Source organism: Elgaria multicarinata, chromosome 1 (assembly GCF_023053635.1).
Source record: "Elgaria multicarinata webbii isolate HBS135686 ecotype San Diego chromosome 1, rElgMul1.1.pri, whole genome shotgun sequence".
Classification (NCBI taxonomy): domain Eukaryota; kingdom Metazoa; phylum Chordata; class Lepidosauria; order Squamata; family Anguidae; genus Elgaria; species Elgaria multicarinata.
The window spans coordinates 47,017,639-47,040,525 of NC_086171.1; the positions used below are offsets into that span (position 1 = coordinate 47,017,639).

General features: G+C 39.7%; 1 protein-coding gene across 2 annotated transcripts in view; it reads left to right on the forward strand.

The window, feature by feature from the left end:
- The window catches only part of CACNB2 (calcium voltage-gated channel auxiliary subunit beta 2), a 171,268-nt gene that overhangs the window by 135,845 nt on the left and 12,536 nt on the right, over positions 1-22,887 (forward strand). For both annotated transcript variants that reach the window (XM_063127457.1, XM_063127466.1), the window contains 7 exons: positions 2,010-2,132; positions 4,596-4,732; positions 9,765-9,841; positions 14,889-15,022; positions 18,363-18,443; positions 18,960-19,018; positions 21,255-21,364. In XM_063127457.1, coding sequence (XP_062983527.1) covers positions 2,010-2,132; positions 4,596-4,732; positions 9,765-9,841; positions 14,889-15,022; positions 18,363-18,443; positions 18,960-19,018; positions 21,255-21,364 — 721 coding nt within the window. The remainder of the gene's footprint in view (positions 1-2,009; positions 2,133-4,595; positions 4,733-9,764; positions 9,842-14,888; positions 15,023-18,362; positions 18,444-18,959; positions 19,019-21,254; positions 21,365-22,887) is intronic.

Genomic DNA, 22,887 nt, shown 5'->3' on the forward strand with positions numbered 1-22,887 from the left:
TATCTCCAAGTCTTTGAGCCTATGATAGGATTGCTTTCCCAAATTAAATCAGATCTTGACTTTCTGAATTTCTTTCCAGTCTTTTGTAACCTATACCTGATCATAGTATTGCTTAAGCTGTTCCACTTCCTGCTAAAATGCATCATGTGTGAAGATCCATACATTTTGTGAAGATGGCCATTTAAGGCTATTTCATACATTCTGCTCAGTGTGTGGTTGCCTCTGTTGTTTACCTAGATCAAATTTTAGGTTGTAAGCACCTTAGGACAAGGATTGTCCTTTAGTACTCTGTAAAATACTATGCATAGATATAAATGAATACTACTACTACTCATACTACTATTATTGAGAATAATAATAATGAATTGGTGGGAAAATATCTTTAGTTTCTTTATGCTGGAGCTCATCGTATAGGACTTAATAGAAGTAGAGTAGTATACTTAATAGAAGTATAGCTTCCAAATCACGTGAGGTACTGGTTCCTCTCTATTCGGCCCTGTTTAGGCCTCATCGAGAGTATTGCGGCCAGTTCTGGGCTCCACAATTCAAGAAGGACGCAGACAAGCTGGAGCGTGTTCAGAGGAGGGCAACCAGGATGATCAGAGGTCTAGAAACAAAGCCCTATGAAGAGAGACTGAAAGAACTGGGCATGTTTAGCCTGGAGAAGAGAAGATAGAGGGGAGACAGCACTCTTCAAATACGTCAAAGGTTGTCACACAGAGGAGGGCCAAGATCTCTTCTCGATCCTCCCAGAGTGCAGGACACGGAATAATGGGCTCAAGTTAAAGGAAGCCAGATTCCAGCTGGACATCAGGAAAAACTTCCTGACTGTTAGAGTAGTACGGCAATGGAATCAGTTGCCTGGTGAGGTTGTGGGCTCTCCCACACTAGAGGCCTCCAAGAGGCAGCTGGACAACCATCTGTCAGGGATGCTTTATGGTGGATTCCTGCATTGAGCAGGGGTTGGACTCGATGGCCTTGTAGGCCCCTTCCAACTCTGCTATTCTATGATTCTAGGACAAATGGAGAACTATACTATTGAATTCCTTTCATATGTACAGATTGCCATCTAACTTAATCATCTTTGCTATATTGGACATCTTCGTGAGACATTCCTCAGTTAGACAATCTCTATTCCCCCATCCAGCTACCACCAATAACAGGCTATCACCAACTTGATGCAATACGTACATTTTTTAAAAGTTATTTTTCAAGTTATCTGGAAAACTACCATCTACCAAAGTAGAACATCATCGCTCTTTGATTGCCTCTTATGAACTAGTTCACCAATTTCTTTGGTGTACTCGTTGTTGTCAAGCATCAGTGGTGGAATGATCTCCCTGATGAGGCCCACCTGGCACCAACCTTGTTACCTTTTCAGCATCAAGTTAAGACTTTCCTCTTCTCTCAGGCATTTGGAACCACATGATGAGGTTTTAATCAAGTTCTGGATTTTTGTTATTGTTGATAGTTTAAAATTGTTTTAGATGTATGTGTGTGTTTCTGTGTGCTGGCTGTTTATTTGTTTATATAGTTTTTATAATCTATTTTTAAGGTTTTAGTCTTTGTAAACTGCCCAGAGAGCTTTGGCTATTGCGTGGTTTCGAAAATTAATAAATGAATGTTCGTAATAAAAAGAATACATGAACCTGTTCAGGTGCTAAGATCAGCCACAGAGGCCTTGTTTCTCTGCCTGCCTGGAAGATCTATGAGCTTGGCAGGCACAAAGGCTTTTTTTTTTTACTGTAGGGGCCCCATCCTTTGCAATGCTCATGTTCGTGTGCACCCCCTCCCTGACTGTTTTTAAATGAGCCTTTAAGACCTAGATGTTCCAGTCAATGGATGCCAATTTTTTATTTTATGTTTTACTGTTGTTATTTTAAATGTTTTATGCTGTCGTTTAGTTAGTTGTACTTTATAGTTCATTGTTTTAAAATGTTACCTTTTAAATTGCCGTGAGGAGGTTATGGGGAAAATATCAACCATCTTTCTCTCATTTTGCTTTACAGACAAAACCTGTTGCATTTGCAGTCCGAACAAATGTTAGCTACAGTGCAGCCCATGATGATGACGTACCAGTCCCAGGCATGGCCATCTCATTTGAAGCGAAGGATTTCCTACATGTTAAAGAAGTAAGATAGTTTATACTTCCATTATAGCAGCAATTCCCTGACTTATCCTTAATTAAAGTCTGTTGCTTTATATATCTTGGTCTTTATATATGATAGAGGTGATATATCAGCATCCCTGCCCATTTTTTCTCAAAAGTTGCCTCTCCACTGCCCATCCTTTCACTAAATTGACAACCTACAGGAGAATTTAAAATATGGAGTGTGACTTTGGTATTCATGGGGCCACTGGAACAAAAAAGGGGTTGAGAATGTATGCTCACACATGATGCCTGGTACATGCATTGGGGTGTGTGTGTGTTCTTGGAGAATGCATCCCACTCTCATTTAAATGATGGAATTTATGTTAAAGATGCAGTGGATTGGCTTTGGGTTTTTTTTCTTCTCTTCCTGAAGGTAATTTAAAATGCCACATAATTGCTTCTGTCAAGCTTACTGAGCTACTGTACCTTCTGTGGTCCTTCAGTTTACCTTATTATTATTTTATTTATATAGCACCATCAATGTACATGGTGCTGTACATTGACAGAGGTAGATAATATTTATTGTCAAATGGCTGAGCTGTGCTTGTTAAAACATCTGGATACACTTATAGAATTACTAGATTTTTACTCAGATGGAAAATAACTATTTAAAGCAGGTAATTTGTATTCTGTGAAATGAAAATGATTCTCTCCGCCCCAGCTACATGACTGGGTTTCTGGCTCTGAGTTCGGAGCTGTGTCTCCGAGCTCGGAGCCAGGAAATTCAACCATTCTATGCCCCCCAGATGCTGTCTGGTAGGCATAGATTGCTTCTCTTAACATATTTGTGAAAGTATATCCTTTCTGAATTGGATTGAAATTAGTGATCTGTGGCACAAAGGCCATTGCAAAATACAACACATATAAAATATAGCAATGCAAAATACAAAATACTGATAAAAACGAACCAAACAGTGAGGCACATTTACAAAAGGACTATAACAGATTATCTCCTTTACAATCCACTATAGACATCTTTGAAAAAATTATGATGACTTTTCTGTGTTGCTACTACAAAGGTAGCAATCTTGTTGCGATGGAATTCTTTTAATATGCAAACAAATCACAAATGTCAGCCAGAGGACATCCACCTCTTATTTTCAAAAGACCCTCCACAGAAAGTGAGTTCTGGGTTCCTTATACAAGAGATAATATAACAGTCACTACATCTTCTACTTTCCCAGTGCCACAAATACACAACCACTGTGCATAGGGAATCCCTTTATATTTCCCGTCCAGATATGCTGAGGCATTCTTTGAAAACAAAGGGCAGTAACACCTTTCTAAGGACTACAAAAGTCATCTCCTGAATGTACCGTTGAAAGTATTGTCCTCTCTTAAAAAGTCTGAACCAGGTGAAAATACTTGAACGGCAGGTACATTTTGCACAATAATCTACCTTAAACATTACATGTGTGAATAACCATTTATCCTTATGAAGTAAGGTAGTCTGAGTCTCTCCAGCATAAAACTGTAACTCTGTTAAGCTAATAATTGGCCCATCCACCTTTGGCAAGTTGCTCTGCCAGTAATTGTTTTGCTAGGTTTCCTTCCTTGGCATTTAACAATCTTTTACCATGCTAGATGCCTTAAGATTCTTGCCTTAGATAGAAGTCCATTGTAAATGTCAATCCACCCTCAGTTGCTCCATGTTCAGGCACACATGCCTATAATTGTGATGTTCCCCTTTATATTTTAAGTAGAAATCTAAGTCAAAGCCTCTTTAAGTATTTTACAATGGCTGGATATGTAGCCTAAATTACAATGGGTTGGATCCAGGATCTGCCTTGCATGGACAGAAGGGTGCTCATGGTAGGTGCCTCCCCCTGATTTTCGGAGATCTCCCCTTCTCCATTGCACTATAGCTCATCTCATTCAGCAGGGTCCTCTGACCCTCTGTGTAGCATTTTAACAGGGCTGGAGGGGGTACTATGAGGAGGGTGGAGTGGGGAAGTCCACTTCTGCCAGCCCAGTTGCATTCCCCTAAATCTGGTTCCAGCTCCATGACCCGGTTTGTACAACACACTGCAGCTGGTCATGGTTTGTTCAAGCCTCGTATAACCCACGCTCACTGGGTTCACACAACATGGTTGCATATTCAAAATGGCAGCAGTATGGACCCTGCATGCACCACAGTGGGTTAAACAACCCATGGTAAGGCTGTTGTGTTGTCCATATAGCCCCTATATAAATAGGGGAGAGCCTTTTGGCTGAGGATAAAAATACTCTAAATAAATAAATTAATTAATAAATGAGGGTGTGATTCTATACACATTGGGTCTTACTTCTGAGTAAATATGTACAGAATAGCACTGTAAACTATATACAGCCCATTATAGCACTAGCATAGTATTGTCATATATAAGGATGGGGGAAATATGTTGACAATGGCAAAAATTCTGTACCTCTGACCTTAGAATACATGCATCTGTTTTTTCTTTAGAAATTTAATAATGACTGGTGGATAGGACGTTTGGTAAAAGAAGGTTGTGAAATTGGATTCATACCAAGTCCAGTCAAATTGGAAAACATGAGGCTGCAGCATGAACAAAAGGCAAAGCAAGGAAAATTTTACTCCAGGTAATAAAAGAAAAATAGTTCCTGAGAAATTCTTATCTGTGGCAGGATGTTAAGTTATATAGCATACATGAATTTGTCTTATGGTAATGATCGTAAGTTGTTGTTTATGTAATTGCCATTGAGTTAAGATACTTAGTTGGAAAGCAGTGAAAATCCTGGGAATGTTAAGCCGTATTCATGCATTACTTCTGTGTAGGGCATGCATGAGGCACGAAAGGAGCAGAACTGTGTTCTTGGCCCTACCCCTGACATCTGCACATTGAGTACCATTATCTACAGACGAACCCCTATGTGTGACATGAGCAGCTGCTTGTGTGTAGGGTTGTTATTACTTGGAGCTCCTATGCCCCAGCAGCTATTTATGCATAAGTGTTCCTTTGCTTACAACTATCCTCAACATGTAAATGTTGGAGAGTGGGGAGAGTTCAGGGTTACAGTGTCAATGTCAGGGGTGGGGCCAGGAGCACAGCCCCACTCCTTTTATACCATGTGAGTGCCCTACTCACAAGTAATCTGTGGATAGGCTTTTCTTCTCTACTAAAACTACTTTTCCATATTTATTTCACCATTTCCCTTTTTAGTTAAATGTTCCTAGTCAAGCTCTAATACTGTTTACAGTATTAATCAATTACAATTAATGTCACAATTTGTTTAGCATGTTTAAAATCATAAATGAAAACTATTAATACTGACACTGTAATATTGTGGAACACTGTTGGAGTCAGTGGGGTCTGGTGGCTTTGATTTTGGTGGGCCTGTGAATCCGTTCTGGGTTTCAGTCAGAATCAGCCAGAACTCTAAGCGAGCTATGCTAAGTGCTGAACCATATCCCCAAAATGGGTTCTGCACCTTAGATATCTACTTTGGAGTTCTGGATGGTTTTGACTGAAACTCAGCCCCACTGAAATCGGAGCCACCGGTCTCCACTGGCTAGAATTGACTTGAGTAGAATATACTTTCTGTTTTAATTGAGTCATTTAAAAGAGACTATTTAGGCAAAACTTTGACTCCAGGATTGTATTCTAGAGGAAGAGACTGGGAACATGTTCAGGCTTAGATGCCCCTTCCCCTGCTCCTCACATAGGGTAGGAAGTAACCATCTTCAAATAAATAAAGGATCTCTCTAGTTCAGTAGTTCAGACTCCATGCTGTTGGGTTAGCGAGGTGTGAGGGCAGAAGTCAGTGCTTATGTCAGGTAAAAGGTAAAAGATTTATACAATCTGAAGAGAAGCCAAGGCCTCCTCCAAATCTCTCTTCAGCTACAATTCTGGGAATAAAGTACTGTCTGAACAAGCCCATTACGTCTGCATTTTTCCACATATGTAAAAACCAGGATTAGTCACTGATTCTTTATGAGCACTCTTCCCTTTTCCTTAGTATTGAAAGGAGCTGCTATTTCAGTACTTTCGAAAAGGCAATAGAATTTTCAAACTTTAATTATCGTTTTGAAATTTAATGTTATTTTACTTACTGCCACTTCACAATAGTAATGGCTATTAGTGGGAAGAGGAGAGCTTTTAAGTCACAGTGAAGGCTACCCTTTGCTCCTTTAAATTGGCTGATCTTTTTTTAAGATCAGAAATGGTTTTGTTTTTTTTAACAGTTCTGTAGAGGCCACCATCACTGCTGTCAGCTACAGTTCTTCTTTATGGTCTCTGTGCAGTCCCTCAGATGAGTTCTGAGCAAAGTCACCAGGCTGTATTATGTCTTTGCGTGTTCAAACATTAACCTCTGTTTTGGAGGAAGGAACTGCCTCAGATACTGGAGGTAGCATCTAGCCATCAGGAGTAGTAGCCATTGATAGATCTATCCTCCATGAATTTGTCCAATTCCATTTTAAATCCATCCAAAGTGATGAACATCACTACACTTGTGGATGTCATGGACTCTGAGACTGAAGATCCAGTGGTGCCAGGTCTGAGCACCACTCCAGAATTGCGAGACCCCTGAGCCTAGCCCCACACTGGACCAGCACCAGACCTCTTCTACAAGAGCCCCACATTCCCAGAAGCCAGTGCGCTAATGCCAGCAACATGCCAGAGGAGTGGTAGGCTACAGGCCAGAGGCCTGTCCCTTTAATGCTTCCATTCTTCAGGAAAGCATGTAGTCTGGAACTGCAGTATAAAAGGCTTTAGTTTGGTCCCAGATCTTGTTGAAGCAAATTGCACACTAGGTGCTCTTTTGGGTGCTGCAACTTCTGGCCTGCTTGCCTTGACTCCTTGCTGCCCTGTCAGGTTCGGCCCTGTGGGCTTCTGCTCAGTCCTGAACTGGACAGTGGAAATAAATTCCATAGTTTAACTATGTGGTGTGTCAAGAAGTATTTCCTTTTATCCATCCTTATATTTCGAACCTTGTGCATTATATTAGAAGAGTCTCCCTCAACCTAGTGCCCCCCAGATGCACTGTACTGGAATCCCCATCATTCCCAACAAGCATGGGCATTGGGTGTTAGGTTCAGGTAGGCTGTATGAGAACCATCCCTCTGATCGATGATATGATGCAGAGTGGAATAGGGCATCCCTCTGATTGTTGATATGATATGGAGTGAAATAGGTCATTCCTCCACAGTTTTTTCCTCTGAGGAAACAAGCACTTTCCACTGCACAGAGATTATGAAGAAAAGCAAACATTGGTTGATGTTCTTTGCGTGGTTAACTGTGCAGTCATACTGCGCACCCCTTCTCCATTGCAGGTATCTCTCATACTCTTTCATGGTCATCTTTGGCCATGAAATAAACGTTGCTGAATAAATCTCTAACAAGTTAGATATCAGTACAATGTAAATTTCAATATGCAGTAACTAATCCCATTTGTTTGCTTTGTTTTAACATGTGTTGTCTGCCATTTCTCCTATGAATAAAATCATGGATCTTTCTCCACCCTTCTTAGCTGCCAAGGAATGGTCCACATTGGTCCTGTTTCCAATGTTGCAAGAACAACCTCAGAAGAAGTCAGGGAGGGTGGAAAAGGGGGCATGCTGGTGGGTGGGAAGAGGCATCGATCCGCCTCTTCTTCCCACACACCAGCTCCAGAAGCCTCTCTGTCACCCATCCCTGCCTGGGATGGGTAGGGCAGAGAGCTTGAAACAACAAAACCGGAGGAATGGGAGGCCATTCTCATCCTGCTCTGCCTGGCTATTGCTGGTGGTGCTTTGGATATACAGAGAGCTCTGATCTTAGAGTCTTCTGTCTAATTACAGAGGAATCCATGTTATTGCCCTAATAACAAAGATAATACAATTTATGTATATATCCTTCCCCCGTCTATACAACAACGGGATTGCTCCTCATTAAATATAAACCCAAATTTTCGTTGATTCGAATGTAGGTAAAGAGCGTCACACTGCGGCAGCAACAGTAATTTATTCCCTGAATTTTTTTTATAGTGCAGTTATAAATGCGCACATGCGCATATACGCAGATTAGATGCTACGGAGTAGAGACGATGGAAGCTATAAATTTTATATGCGGAGCTCCTCAGATTCATATTACAGACAAACCAGGAGTGGGGTGGGGGAAGGAACAAGACAGCATAGGAGGATGCCCGTTCCCCCCTCTTTGTTTTAATAAGCTCTCTCTGCAAAGCTCTGCAAAATCAGAGAACTCAAACTAAAAACGGCGCGAAAGAACAAGGCAGCCGGTAGGTGGGAAATCGGCCAATCACGTTGTCCTACCCTCAGCTCTGCCCACATGTCAAAATGCGATTTAACTCCCCCAAAGATGCATAACCATAATGCGGTGCAAACTCAGACGTGATCCAAAAGTCACAGTAAATCGCCACTACAAATATGTGCATTATCGCATTAAAAACCCGGCGCTACGGCGAATGGACGGCTGCGTCATGTGTCCTGAAATGTGAATATGCACATTTAGGTTGGGGTAAACAAGCCCATATAGACAAGACCCTTGATCAAGCTTGCCCTGATATGTCATTGCCTAGATTTCTTTCCCAGCTTGTCTTAAATTTTTATACAGAAATTGCATAACATGTTATAATTCCATGCCCAAATTCCTTTCGATTCCTCATTTTGTCTTAATGGGTGAGTTTGGACAATCACAATAGGGAAAGAAGCCATTGTGGCTTCTCCCCCTATGCGTGACCACCATTTGCATTATTCCCTGCACTGCAGCATGGGTTAGCATGTCATCTCGACCCAGCATGTGACTGGGTGGTGGTGGCGGCTTTGTCCAGCAATGTATGGATAACATGCAGCAATTTGTACTGCTTGTCATGGGTTGTACAGTGAGAATGACACTACCGCTACCCCACGCCGTGTGCCAGGTCCAGGCGATATGCTAACCTGTGCTGCAGTGCAGGGACTAATGCAAATGAGGGGCGGAGAAGCCACAATGGCTTCTTCCCCTGCTGCAGTTGTCGAAAACCAGTCAATATCTCCCAAGTAGTTAAAATCTTAATGAGGGGAAAGGCCCCAATTCATCCAAAAGAAAATTTCTGATTCGTAAAAATTGAAACCAGGGGGGATTCCAACCACCTGTTTCACACCTATCATAAAAGGGACAGAGGATGCACAATAATGTAAAACTCTCCACCTAGCTAGTCTGCTAGTTCAGGCTGTAGAACAAGGGTTGTGGCCCTCCAGATGTTGATGAACTGCAACTCCTATCATACCTTACCGTTGGCTATGCTGCCTGAGCCTGATGGGAGTTGCAGTCACACGTTGCCCACCCTGTTCTAGAAGGTTCCAAAAAATTCTCCATGCCGATATCGAACCCACATGCCTGAGTGCACAGACAACCACGAGAAAATATCCATTACAGCTAACCAACCTGTTTTTAGAATTATCGTTCATTTAAAGCTGTTCTATGCATGTAAAAATTCCCACATTAAATTAAAGGCTGAACCACTAGAAAATTAGATGGCCCTGTACAATCTCTGTTTTCAAATTTTTCATATAGTTTCTGTAAGGTAGAAGAATCTACATTCAGTCAAGGAAAATCTTTTCTCTGTTGGCTCTAATGCAAGTAAATACATGAAATATTAAGAAGGTGTATGTTTATTTACTTTACTCTAGTAAATCAGGAGGAAATTCATCATCCAGTTTGGGTGACGTGGTACCTAGTTCAAGAAAGTCTACACCTCCATCATCTGGTGAGTGGGTCATCGCTCTTTTTTCACAATTATTGCCTTCCTGCATCTTACAGTTTTTAGTGAAGTGACAAACTCCCCCTTTCAAGCCACCTGCCTTTAAAAAAACAAACAAGCATACAATTCCTTAACAGGTTCGTGCTACATTAGTAAGACTTATTCATGCATATGCTGGGAGTGAGGAGGAGGACAAATCTAACATGTTTGTGTCAGAGCAGGGGTGGAAAGTTTCTAGGGGCCTCCTCCCCTCGCCCATGCTGTCAAATAAGCTGCTAAAAATTGTTGGCGAAACAATTGGGGCGGGGTGGAGGTAGCTTCCTTTTAAAAGCAGGAAGTCATGGTTTGCCACTGAAATTCCATGGCATGGCCATGGGAAAAGGAGCAATGTTGCTTTAAAACAGCCCCTTTTTTCCACCATGCACCAAATTTCATCAGCAAACCACAAATTTCTGCTTTTAAAAAGAGGCTTTGTCTCCCATCCCACCCTACCCAGCCACAACTCCACTGCCACATTTTGACAGCAGTGAGAAGCTGTAGAAACTGCCAGGGAGGCATGAGTTGCCAATCCCTGTATTAAAGAAATGTTGGTATAAGTTAGGGGGTCTATGTTTTTCTCAAGTGTAATCTGAGTAACTAGACTACATCCAATATCTATTGATATTTTTGTAAGGCTAATAAAATGAATAGGAGCCTCTGGCTTAAAATGTCACTCCCCATGGCCCACTATTACCATGCCAGCAACAGCCATGGGAGCTCACGCTGTTCTTTTACAGCACATTATGTCTGTATGTACTCAGGAATTTACAAAGTGGTGATGGCCACTAACTTCAATGGCTTTAAAAGGAGATCATACAAATTCATGGAGGAGAAGGCTTTCAATAGCTACTAATCAACACTCAGAGGTGCCATCCCTCTGAACACCCGCCGCTGGGAAACAACAGCAGGCGACGTCTCTTACCCTCATGTGCCCTTGTGGGCTTCCCAGAGGCTAGACTAGATAGTTATCTTCTTATGCTGTTATGCGAAGATTTCATGTGGTGGCATCATCCATTTTGTGAGCTTCTCATGTTACATGGGCCTAATCTACACCAAGCAGGATATTGCACTAAGAAAGTCGTATATAAAAGGCAGGAGCCACACCAAGCAGGATATGGCAGTATGGAAGCGGAATATGGCATGTGTCCATGGGCCCCAACAGTTGTCAGTGCACTTCAATACTGTTATAAAGCAGTAGTGTGGCTCCAGCCTCTTATATACCACTTTCATACTGCTTTCATAGTGCAATATCCTGCTTGGTATAGATTAGGCCTTAGCTGGTAAAATTGTTGATTTGGTTTATTGCTGTCACTTTGATTTTTATACCTCCACCAATAGAAATATTAAATTGCTTGCTTGTGATACCTTCCATGGTTGTCTTGAATCTTTCACCATATTTTCTTAACATGTTTGTGGTTTTGAGTAAGAAGTGTTGTCTAATGATTAAAAATTTCCTGGGGATCCATGAAGAATCTCAGAGGAAACTGCATGACTTTTAAAATGTATAATTACAGTATCCAAAGGTTACTTTTCAAGGATTTTCGACTGCACTTATTTAACATTTTCATTTCCTCATTAATGTATAAAAAGAGCCATGCTGGATCAGATCAAGGGCCTATCTTGTCCAGCATTCTGTTCCCACATAGGCCAACCAGATGTCTATGGGAAGCTCACAAGCAGGGCATGAGCACAACAGCATTCACCCAATCTGTTCCCCAGCAACTGGTGTTTAGAAGTATATTGCCTCTGATAATGCAGGGCCAGCACCAAATGACACTGGACATAGTGCTGCCTCTAAGGCCCCTGTCACCCCCACCAGCAAAGTCTCATGCCTGCCTCCACACCTCTAACTCATTCCAGCACCTCGTCGACCTACCTGCCACCATCAAAATCCTCCATGCCAACCACTGCAGCCGTGGAACACCCACCTAACGCAGCCCTTCATCCGCCTGCCTGCAACAGCCAAAACTCCTATCTGCTACCACTTCTGCCACCAAACAGTTGTTGCCCCCAATCACTGCAATCCTTTAGCCATTGCAGCCTGCTGCTGTCCCTCAACCACCAGCCCTTGCCATAGCCCCTCAACCACCTACCCCTGCTACTGACACACACCCCTGCCAGCCCACCCAGTCAGTTTTATTTTTTACTTGGTTGGTGTGTGTGTGTGGCAGCTACACTTCCCCTTGACCCTCTTGCCAGCCCCACTAGCAAAGTGTGCAGCACCTAGCCATGCATGCAGCATTTATTTATTTATTTATTTATTTATTTATTTATTTATTAAATTTATATACCTCCCCATAGCCGAAGCTCTCTGGGCGGTTTACCAAAGTTAGAAACGGATGTGTTGGGTTGTCAAACAGTTTGGGGTGTTTTGGGGGCAAGGGGGTGGGGGTAGGGTTCTGATTATGATGATCACTGATACTTGGCTTGACCAGATGTAATATATAGCCATCATGACTAGTAGCCAGTGGTAGCCTTATTCTTTGTGAATTTGTCTAATCCCCTTTTAAAGCTATTCAAGTTGGGAGCCATCATAACCAACTCTTAAACCCTGCTTAACAGAAATCAGTATATTTCAGAAGCAGGTGGAAAGGAGAATTTAGCAAAGGAAGTAGATTTTGTTGGTGTGTTTTATTTTGTTTGGTAAAGGTTATAAGGAAGAATAATCCTAATAAGCAGCAGGTGTGGAAGATTCTTTGATAGGATAGTATCCTACTGTGCCTGTGCGCTCCCAGGAGTGACTGCTTTTGCAAGAAAGCTTTTGTGCTTCTAAAAATAACACAAAATAAGCAGGAAGGAGCTCCACTGAACTGTTCAAATCTGGAAACAAGTATTTTCCATTCATTTCCATGATAGGTTTTAGAAGCACGAAAGGCCCATTTCGCAAGCTGTTGATCCTGCAAGTGCAGGACCCCATTGGATACTGCCCATAATTGACTATTTTTGTGTTATTCATAGACACAGATAGTGGTAGATAAAAATATGTATTTGTAAATAATATCCTAACAACAATCTCACATGGTAGAATCAGCCAACCATGTTGAGGAAATGATTGGAGGTGCTGAAGCTTGGTCAACTGATAGTTCTAACAGCTACGCATGTTATTCACATATGATAGGGCTGGGGCGACCCATATTTCATAAATTTATTTGCAAAGGGTATTTCCAAAATTTCTCCTTAAAAGTGTGTTTCTGATATTATTATTCTTGAAAAATGATGTTGTAAATAATATTTATTATTTTCATTATAGTGCCGTGTTTACCTTCAGTATTAATAAAACATGATGGAAAAGTTCCCTTAATTTTGGAAGGCTACAGACTTATACAACCAGATTTGTAGGCAAGGGGTGGTGGTGGAGTGTGTGTAGCAGAGGTGTCTTGGAAGTTTTTACTGCAACCGATTACCTAGCAGAATGGGCTAGCCTCTTCCTTGTTTAAATCGGCTTGCTGGTTCAACTGGATGATTGGTTTCAGAACAAACTTTCAAAACACATCCACCTGCACATATAATTGTCTATAATGGCAGCCAAAGTTTTTAAAGAGCTAAACAATCTTCATTAAATTCTACAAAACGTGTGAAGTAAACAGCACATTCTGCTATTCTGTCACCTAATGCTAAATCATACTTTTGTGTTTTAAGGACGAGCTACAGCAAGCACTGGGGTCATACGCCACCCTGTCCTCTTTCCTCCAGCGCAGCCCCATCTTGGCTGGAAATTGCTGGGAGTTGTAGGACTTCTCCTCCTCCTCCCCACCCCCCACCCCAGCGAAACATGCATATCATTGTGCCTTAAATGTAGAGCTCCACTTCTAGTGTTACTATCAATACTAGTATGAGTAGTAGTATTTGTGCTGCATATTTTAATTGATTGGGAGTAAAGAACATTTGTAATGTTTTCATTTTCATCCCAACTCCAGCACTTCCTACTCAACCCCATATTTTAGCAAAGCCCTTTTCAGTTGACATTTGTATATAACTATACAATTTCCACAATGAACTTGAAAGGGCTTTCCTTCCTTCTTGTCTGTCTATTTCCTCAAAATATCCATAATTTGCAAGTGTGACATTTTATATAAATTAATAAATCTGTTTATTATACACTATTACTTAAATAAAGGCAATTGGTGCTATTTCAACTGGAACTCTTGATAACTGTACCTAATTTCCCAGATGACTACAGATAACTTTTACTGAAAAGAATTGTTTATCATATGCTATTACTTAAATAAAGGCAATTGGTGCCATTTCAACTGCAACTCGCAATAACCGTACCTAATTTCCCAGATAACTGCAGATAACGTTCAACAAAAATAATTAAAAACTGCTACTATATAAAACAGATCTGGTTTTCTTGAGATTTGCTGTATATGGTGTAGTAAAGTTTTCACAAGATGAGATTTTTTATGTATAAAATCATTACACAGAATAGTTATATACATCTCTTCCCTAAGAGGGACCCGAAAACAACAATTGATCTTTACCCACCATTGGTTCCAAGACTGACCTAGAAATCAAACCTCCTAAGATTAATTGTCCTTAAACATTGCTTGCAGTATGATTCATTCATATGGCTTCCATGGCCCATCTACGTATCTCAGGGTAAGCTTATATATTCCTCTTTGTGATTACTTTATTTATGCTACTGAGATGTGGATGTTTCCTACGACCCAGCCTATGCCACTAGTTTTGAGTGGATTCAGTATGTTGATCTAGATCTCCAGTCATTCTTTAAAGTCTCTGTCTCAGTATAACAGAGGAAACATTTGTATTTGTGAGTTATAACTAACTGAACAAAATTTACATATAATTTATAATTCTACGTAATCCTGAATTGGTACCAGTTGCCTTAAATTAAGTTATAGTGTTGTACCTTTTACAGTTTCCCTTTTTTTTTTAATTCTGTTTGATATTCCTGATGGATGTCTCACCTGGGATGCTATTGCTTCATGTTTCTTTTAACCTTTCTCTCCTCTCCTTGCCATCTGATAATTTTACATTGTTTATCTACATATAGCTATAGACATAGATGCCACTGGTTTAGATGCAGAAGAAATTGATATTCCAGCAAACCATCGCTCCCCCAAACCCAGTGCAAACAGTGTCACATCACCCCACTCCAAAGAGAAAAGAATGCCCTTCTTTAAGAAGGTAACACCTACTTCCAAGCTGCCATCTGTACACCTGCTCACCTGCACTGCGTCACATTTTGAGTCCTGTTGACTGTCTGTGTCCTTTGACAAGCCAATAACATGCATGCTTTTGTTATTCTTTGTTTCTTTTCCATGCTGCTGTAGCTAAGCAGAAACAGAAATCGGTAAGTTTACGCTGATACGAGCTGTGTTTATTCTGCCACTGGCATCATTAGCATCATCACCTGCAGTTTATATAATGCAATCATTTTAGAGCAAAGAAACTAACGTATCAATCTGCTAGCTGATCCAATAAAGTGAAAACAAGCAGACTAGGCCCTGTGAGTGACTCAGTCAAACACTGCTTATGGTACTTTTCCTTTTTGATGGAATAATAGGCTGCCAAGGGAATTTCTTTAAACATCCAGAGAAGTAAAACTTTGACAAGACCAGATAATGCACCTCTCTAGTGCATGCTTACTCTTTGTCATTTCTCCAGATTTTTTTTTACTTGTAATTCAGTCTTATAATTATAATTCATTTTTGTTAACTCTAAACAGATACTCATCTTGTTCTTTAAAAAGAACTTTCAATTTTTAATTTAGTCAGTATTTAAACTTCTAATCCACTAGGTGCAAAATCTGCAGATGAGCAAGACCAGTGGAAAACTGCAGACTTGTTTTGGCGGTCTACTGTGAGTTTTTCCTATTGTCATATATAAACTATTTCCCATTGTTCTTGCCTTCTCCTCCAGCAGTCAGACTGTAGCATCTTGCCTATTAGATAACAGAACTGGTGGCTCCCTTCATAGTCAAAGCTAGTCCATAGGGAGGCTGACATATGTGTTGTATTGTCATGCTCTTTTCACCCCTTATCTGGGAACTACAAGATGCTCCTAAAAATCTACAAGAATTTGTTATTTAGCAGCCAATCACAAGCAACTGAAGAGTAAAGCTAACTATTAATTTTCTTCTTATTTTTTTTACAAAAGTATTGTCATTTTTTAAATAAATTTATACGCACACCTACATAGATAGCGTCCCATATACATCATCTTCCAGGGACCATTGTTTTACCAGTGTGGTCTATGCTCAATGACATAACAAATTCCTTACTTCATGACCGTCCAGTCTTCTCCAAGCCACATTTGATTCTTCTTTTGCATTAAAAAAATTCCCTTGCTTGCCACCATTATCTTCCTTTATCAGTGCTATAGTTCATTTGTCCACTACGTCACAGAATGATAGTAAATAAAACTAGAAGCCTTTGGGTGATTATTTATTTATTTTTGTAGAAAAGCTGGATATAAATCCAACTACTAAATAGCTTTAAAATTCATCATTACTGTGCTCACATGTATTTTCTCTCTTACATATGATTCATTTCTTTCTTTTTACTGGACTAAGCGTATGTTAATAACAAAGGGCCATTTCTGAAGCAGCTCCAGTTAATTATTTTTAATTCTTAATCCTTTCACTTTTGTGAGACAGGTTTCTCAAAATCTCAACAAAATTGCCAGGTGCAGCGGTAACTCTTGTCATGTGTTGACATTTGCTCACCATAATCTGGATGGACACTCTAATTAACTCACTGTAACAGTCAAAGCATAGCCATCCGATGGAAAAATCTCCCTTACTGGCTTTGTGGAATTAATTTGAAACAGTAATATAGAGGTGAAAGGCTCTTGTAGCCCATTTCAGTCCCTTAACATATTGCCACTGACAGCATAGTTAATTAGAGCTCGGAAAAGCTGAAGGCTGGCATACAATTGATTTTAACAAGTACCAGTATTCCATCAAATAAGGTAATTTCTGTACCTACCCTAATTTTTAAGGGTTATGATTAGTGCAAGTCTTTTGTAGATAAGCCATGGATATATTACATTGGGGCATTGATCTGTTAAATACAAGAGGGTCCTAACATAGTTCTAATGGGCTGCTACAGTAGTGCATGCGTCAGTTTATTTATATCCATAGAAACAATCATTCTAAGAGTGTATCTTCATAATTATATAACAGACCTATAGGCTTTTCTTCTAAGCAGTAAGTGAGATCTCGTACTGTAAAAAATTAAGTTCACATGCTTTTGATGCCTTGGGCACTCACTGTTCATTATTATTCTTATGTTATCAATTATGTGATGAATTTACATGTCAACAAAAACTAGCCTTGACACCAGTATGTGTTTCATGTTTTAGACTGCTGCTTGTGTGGCATTTTGTGCTGTTTCTGTATTAATGTTTGTCTCTGTTTTCTTATGTTTGTATTCTACCTTATTGCTTTTTTTGTGGTTACACTCTCGGGACATGTTGAGTACTGAAATAATGAACAATGACAACATTCTGTGATGTTGACTGATGTATTTATACTATGTAGGCCCTTGAAAAGTAGATCTGGCATACCTACTTTTAAGCTTTTTCCAGGTTGGTGGTTTTGAATTTGAAACATTTTGCCCTCTGCAAACAAACAAACAAACAAACAAAACTTAAACATTGTTTTAAAATAAGCCACTTTTTGTGGTCTTGGTAATATCTGTTGGTTTTTTTAAAAAAAAGACGAACATATTTGTATATAATTGTATGACTCGTTTTACATATTGAATGGTCAGTTATCCATTCATATATTTTGCATGATACATCAAGCGAGTACTTTATGAAACAGTATGCATTAACATGAAACAAAACAGAATTTCTAGAGTCTTCTAGAGAGGAAGGATAACCTGTTTTGGGTTCTGCTTTTATATAGCATTTAGCATTTGCTAACATAATTTTATTTGTAAATTCACATGCCAGTTGTGCTAATATAGACATTTGAAAATATGGGTATGAATGAAAAACTGTTGTGCAGGCAATGGGAATTCAAAATAGTGTTACTATGGTTTAATAAACCACATCTTTATATTAATGAAAGGATGAAGGTTGATAATTCTTTACTTTTGTTTGCCTCTTGTCCCTACTTCTTGGATGATAGATTCAAGAGGTATTAGATTATTACATTTTACAACTGCTTTGACTGTATTTTCTGGATATCAGTAGAATTCTGTAGCTGCAGTGTATTCACTACTATTTCAAAGTGGCAGCCATCTTGCAATCGCATGGACTGGTGGTTCCATTTCAGAACATAATTTAAACTGGTTATGCAAATGAGGTTGGATGGAAGCATTTACAAAATATTCTCCCAAATATCAATAATATCCTTTTGCTACTTTCGGGGTACTTTCTGAGAGGTGTCTGGTAAAAAAAAATGCTTTTCAGATTTCTCCTTTGGTGACACCATTGAGAATCCCATTAGATAAATATATGTGAAGAATTAGCCTTTATGTAGAAACCAGATGTTGAGAGTGTTTTTTCTCTTTCTCAGACAGAGCACATCCCTCCATATGATGTAGTGCCTTCTATGCGACCAGTAGTCTTAGTGGGGCCTTCCTTAAAGGGATATGAGGTAAAAAACAAAAACAAAAAGTCCTTATGAACATCTTTGATCTTGTTCACAACTATGCTGCTTTTTTCTCTGTGGAATTATGGGAGAGAAAAATATTGTTTTGTGTTTATTTATTACGTTTACATTCTGCCTTTCCTCCAATGATCTGAAAGCGGTATACATGCTTCTCCCCCTTTATCTTCACAACAATTCTGTGAGGTAGGTTAAATAGAGAGATAGTGGCCCAAGGCCACCTAGTGAACTAAATGGCTAAACAGGGATTTGAACCTGGTTTTCCCCAATACTAGTCTACTACTCGAACCAGTATACTACCACCAGTTTAAATAATGATTTTTCTTTTCTAGTTGAAGCTGAAAATATTTTGATAATGCCAAAATGCATGAAATTATATATGGCTTCCCCAGATCTGTTAACAGGCATCATTTTATTCCTGTATGACTTAAAATAGTAATTAACAAATATCGTATTATATCAATTTGTACACAAAACATGAATATTTTTCTCCTTTATTTTCAGGTGACAGACATGATGCAAAAAGCATTATTTGATTTTTTAAAACATAGATTTGAAGGGCGGTAAGTACTTAAGAATTTAGATTAACTTAAATATTTGTAGGGTGCAATCCTATGCATGTTTAGACAGAACAAGTGCTACAACTCCCAGAATTTCTCAGCCATAGATCAAGTTCCTTGTGTGTTTATTCTAGCTACATTATTTTTCTAGCAACTATTCTTGCTAGAAGTCACCTGATTATAAACAACACAAAGCAATATTATATATTTTACAACCATATTTCATATACAAATATTATACTATGGCTGCTGCTGCTATTATAACACCTAAGCCATACTAGGTACTGTATAAAATATTAATGAAACAACAGAGTTTCCTGCCCAGGCAGATCACAGTCAAACCGCACGCGAACACACACACACAAAGAGAGAGAAAGAGGAGGATTCAGGAAGAAAACAAAAGTTAGTCATGTGTTAAAGAATAGAATGGGAAGGAAGGGAAGATTGGAGACAAAACCCTCCAGTTTGGAAGCCTCCAAGCACATTCTGAATTGAGCACAAATTTCTCTACATTCTGGGCGATGAGTACTCGTAGGGGTGGAAGTCCTTTTAGGCCCTAGATCTAGGGTTTCAGGAATGAAAGGAAATATAGTTTTCCATGGGTGCTTGATCCCCTTGATGCAGCCTGAGAATGTCTTGAGACCTAATAGAGGCCCCTGGTGTGTGCTTACCTGGCATCAGGGAAAGGTAAACTTCATAAAGGGAATAGATGGTGAAGGATTTCTTAAAGGGTGTGTGTGTTAAGGAGCCATTTGGGTCCTGCTACAACTTGCACTCCCACCGATGTCAACAAAATGACAACTGCAACAAACAATATATTGTTGTTAAAGCTCTCTCCTCAACCAATCCCATTACATATTAAATTTATTTATTTATTTATGTAAGGATTTTTATGCCTCCATTCAGCCAAAAAAGGCTGTCACGGCGGCTTACTAAAGTATTTATTGACAATCCCTGCCCACAGGCTTACAATCTAAAAGACATGACACAAAAGGAAAGGGGATTGGGAGGGAGGAGGAGGAGGGGGGAAAGGAAAGCAAATTCAGGCACTACAATCTTAGTTGCAAAGTTCAGCAGTTACAGTTGACAGCAGGAGGGAGGGGGCTCTCAGCTGGAGCTGGACCCAGGCAAGGTGGAGAGGTGCCTGGCTACTGCTTCTTCCCTCACTGGTGGTCTCTGCAGAGACAGTTGGTAGCAGGAGGGAGGGGGCTCTCAGCTGGAGCTGGAAGATATGGTAAGATAAGTTGGAGATATGGACTTACGCGTGAAAAGTTCTAAAAATTTGTGCAGCTATTTAGCATAATGTTGACAGGGAAAAAAGAGTAGCAGCCTTAAAAACAAACGAGGCATAGGGCAATATCCAATGGTCACCATTGGATACTGCCCAAAGTCTCAGACTGGTACTCAGAAATAATAATTAAAAAATTGTTACCTATTTGCTCAGTGTGTTTTGGATATGATGTTCTTTAGAGACAAAAGAGTCTCAGTCTTTCTTAGACCCTTTCTACATATTTTTTATTTATTTATTTATTTATTTATTACATTTTTATACCGCCCAATAGCCGAAGCTCTCTGGGCGGTTCACAAAAATTAAAACCACAGTAAAACACCCAGCAGTTTAAAACACAATTACGAAATACAGTATAAAAAGCGCAACCAGGATAAAACCACACAGCAAAGTTGATATAAGATTAAAATACAGAGTTAAAACAGTAAAATTTAAATTTAAGTTAAAATTAAGTGTTAAAATACTGAGTGAATAAAAAGGTCTTCAGCTGGCGACAAAAGCAGTACAGTGTAGGCGCCAAGCGGACCTCTCTGGGGAGCTCGTTCCACAACCGGGGTGCCACAGCGGAGAAAGCCCTCCTCCTAGTAGCCACCTGCCTCACTTCCTTTGGCAGGGGCTCACGGAGAAGGGCCCCTGTAGATGATCTTAAGGTCCAGGTAGGTACATATGGGAGGAGGTACATATATAAGGGTTATCCCAGGAAAATGGAGGATCGGCCCTGCCTGTTCCCGAGATCCCCTGTGTGTCATTTGCATGCACAGGGATGATCCCAGGACAATCCCTGGGGAAAAGGCAGGTGTAGAAACAGCAGGTAAAATAGTCCTCTTGAAAGAAAGATGTGTGGAATACTGAATGCTACAATGTCTGATTATTTTGCTATTCATGTATTTTCATCTCCCAGTTTTCTGAACAATGAATCACAAAATCCCTCCCTTTTTTGTTGTTGTTCAGTATATCAATCACACGGGTCACAGCAGACATCTCGCTTGCCAAACGCTCAGTATTAAACAATCCCAGCAAGCATGCGATAATAGAACGATCCAATACAAGGTCAAGTTTAGGTAAGTGTATGAAGTGATAACACTACGAATTGTTGCTTACTATAGCAATCCAAAGCTTCAGAACTGTTCATTTTCTTTTTATAAAAGGGGGATTATTCACTGTAACTCCACATAACAGTGCCAGTATGTTGATTTTTAGCACTAGACGGGTGTAGTCCTATGCATGTTTAGACAGAAAAAAGTCCTACACCTCCCACATTCCCCAGCCAGCCATGCTGCAGGTTTTTTTTTTCTGTCTAAACATGCATAGGATTCCATCCTGAATTACATATAGAAACTAGTTTAGGCACTGCCACTCCTTTTTGAACTTAATTTTGCTGTATCCATTGATCTGACGGATACAACACATGTACTTCTTAGCTAATGCATCAGAAATTATGTGCATATTTCAAAATAGCAAGTTTTTCAAGACAATTGTTGTAAAATAAGTGATGGTCAGATTACTTCTATCGCTAAAGTAATAAAAAAATAACATACAAGTTCATGGTGTTACAAATGTTGCCGCAATACCCAACTGTTATAAATTATCATAACACAAATGTCGTCATAAATACATCTTGTTAAACCATTAGTATGGGAAGGAGAAAATATTTTCTCTAGAATTGCTTTGGGAATCTTTCTTGTGAGGTATGAGAATATGTGTGATCCAATTAGTCTTATTTTGCATTCATATTTAGATATCTATAAGTAGGCATCAGTTTGTGTGAACTTTTAATATAGCAAAGACCACATTTCAGTATTGATGATAGTTTTTATGGTGCCTTCCTTGAACAGAGTAGAACACCTTGATTGTCCTCCGCAAAGCTGTGCTCAAGCAGGTAGTTAATTTCCCAAAATATGCTAGGTTACCGGGTACATGCACTTCATAATAATAGCAAACTAGTCTGGTTTAAAGCTTCCTAATAAACCTTTATCTTCAGCCAGGAATACAAACAAAAAACAAAAAAGAAGACTATTTACTATCTCTTGTGATTCCACAGCAAACATACAACTGTGGAATTTATTTTTCCTACTGGTTTTCTCTTCTTATTCTGTTGTGGTTACTCTTTTCATCCTTCTGAACTCTACCTTCTTAAATGGGGGTAAACAACCACTGATTCACTTGTTAATCCCATTAGTTAGTAGGTTTATAGTCACCCACCTTCCAGTGTGCACTGTGTTTAAACTACCATCTTCTAAAAGTTGCATTTATTTCAATCAAAAGATGTGGCCATTTTTCACTCAAACTTATTTTGTTACCCTTGTAGCACATTTATATATCCCGCATTTCTTCCCTCATGGAACTCATGAGATTTCGGTGTGGTCTCCTCTATCATGTGCCATCAGATCATGGCCTGGGACCATGGATGTTCCCTTATACATGAAAAAAAACTATTTCAGGTTCATTTCAAGTTGTTAGACTATTTCTGGGCATAAAACTTTACCAACTATGCTATACATGTTGTGTTCGTTGTATACCAGCTATGTTAACACAGGCTAGCTATTGTTCCCAGTTCGTGATCTCTTTCTGATGTAGCCCTTGC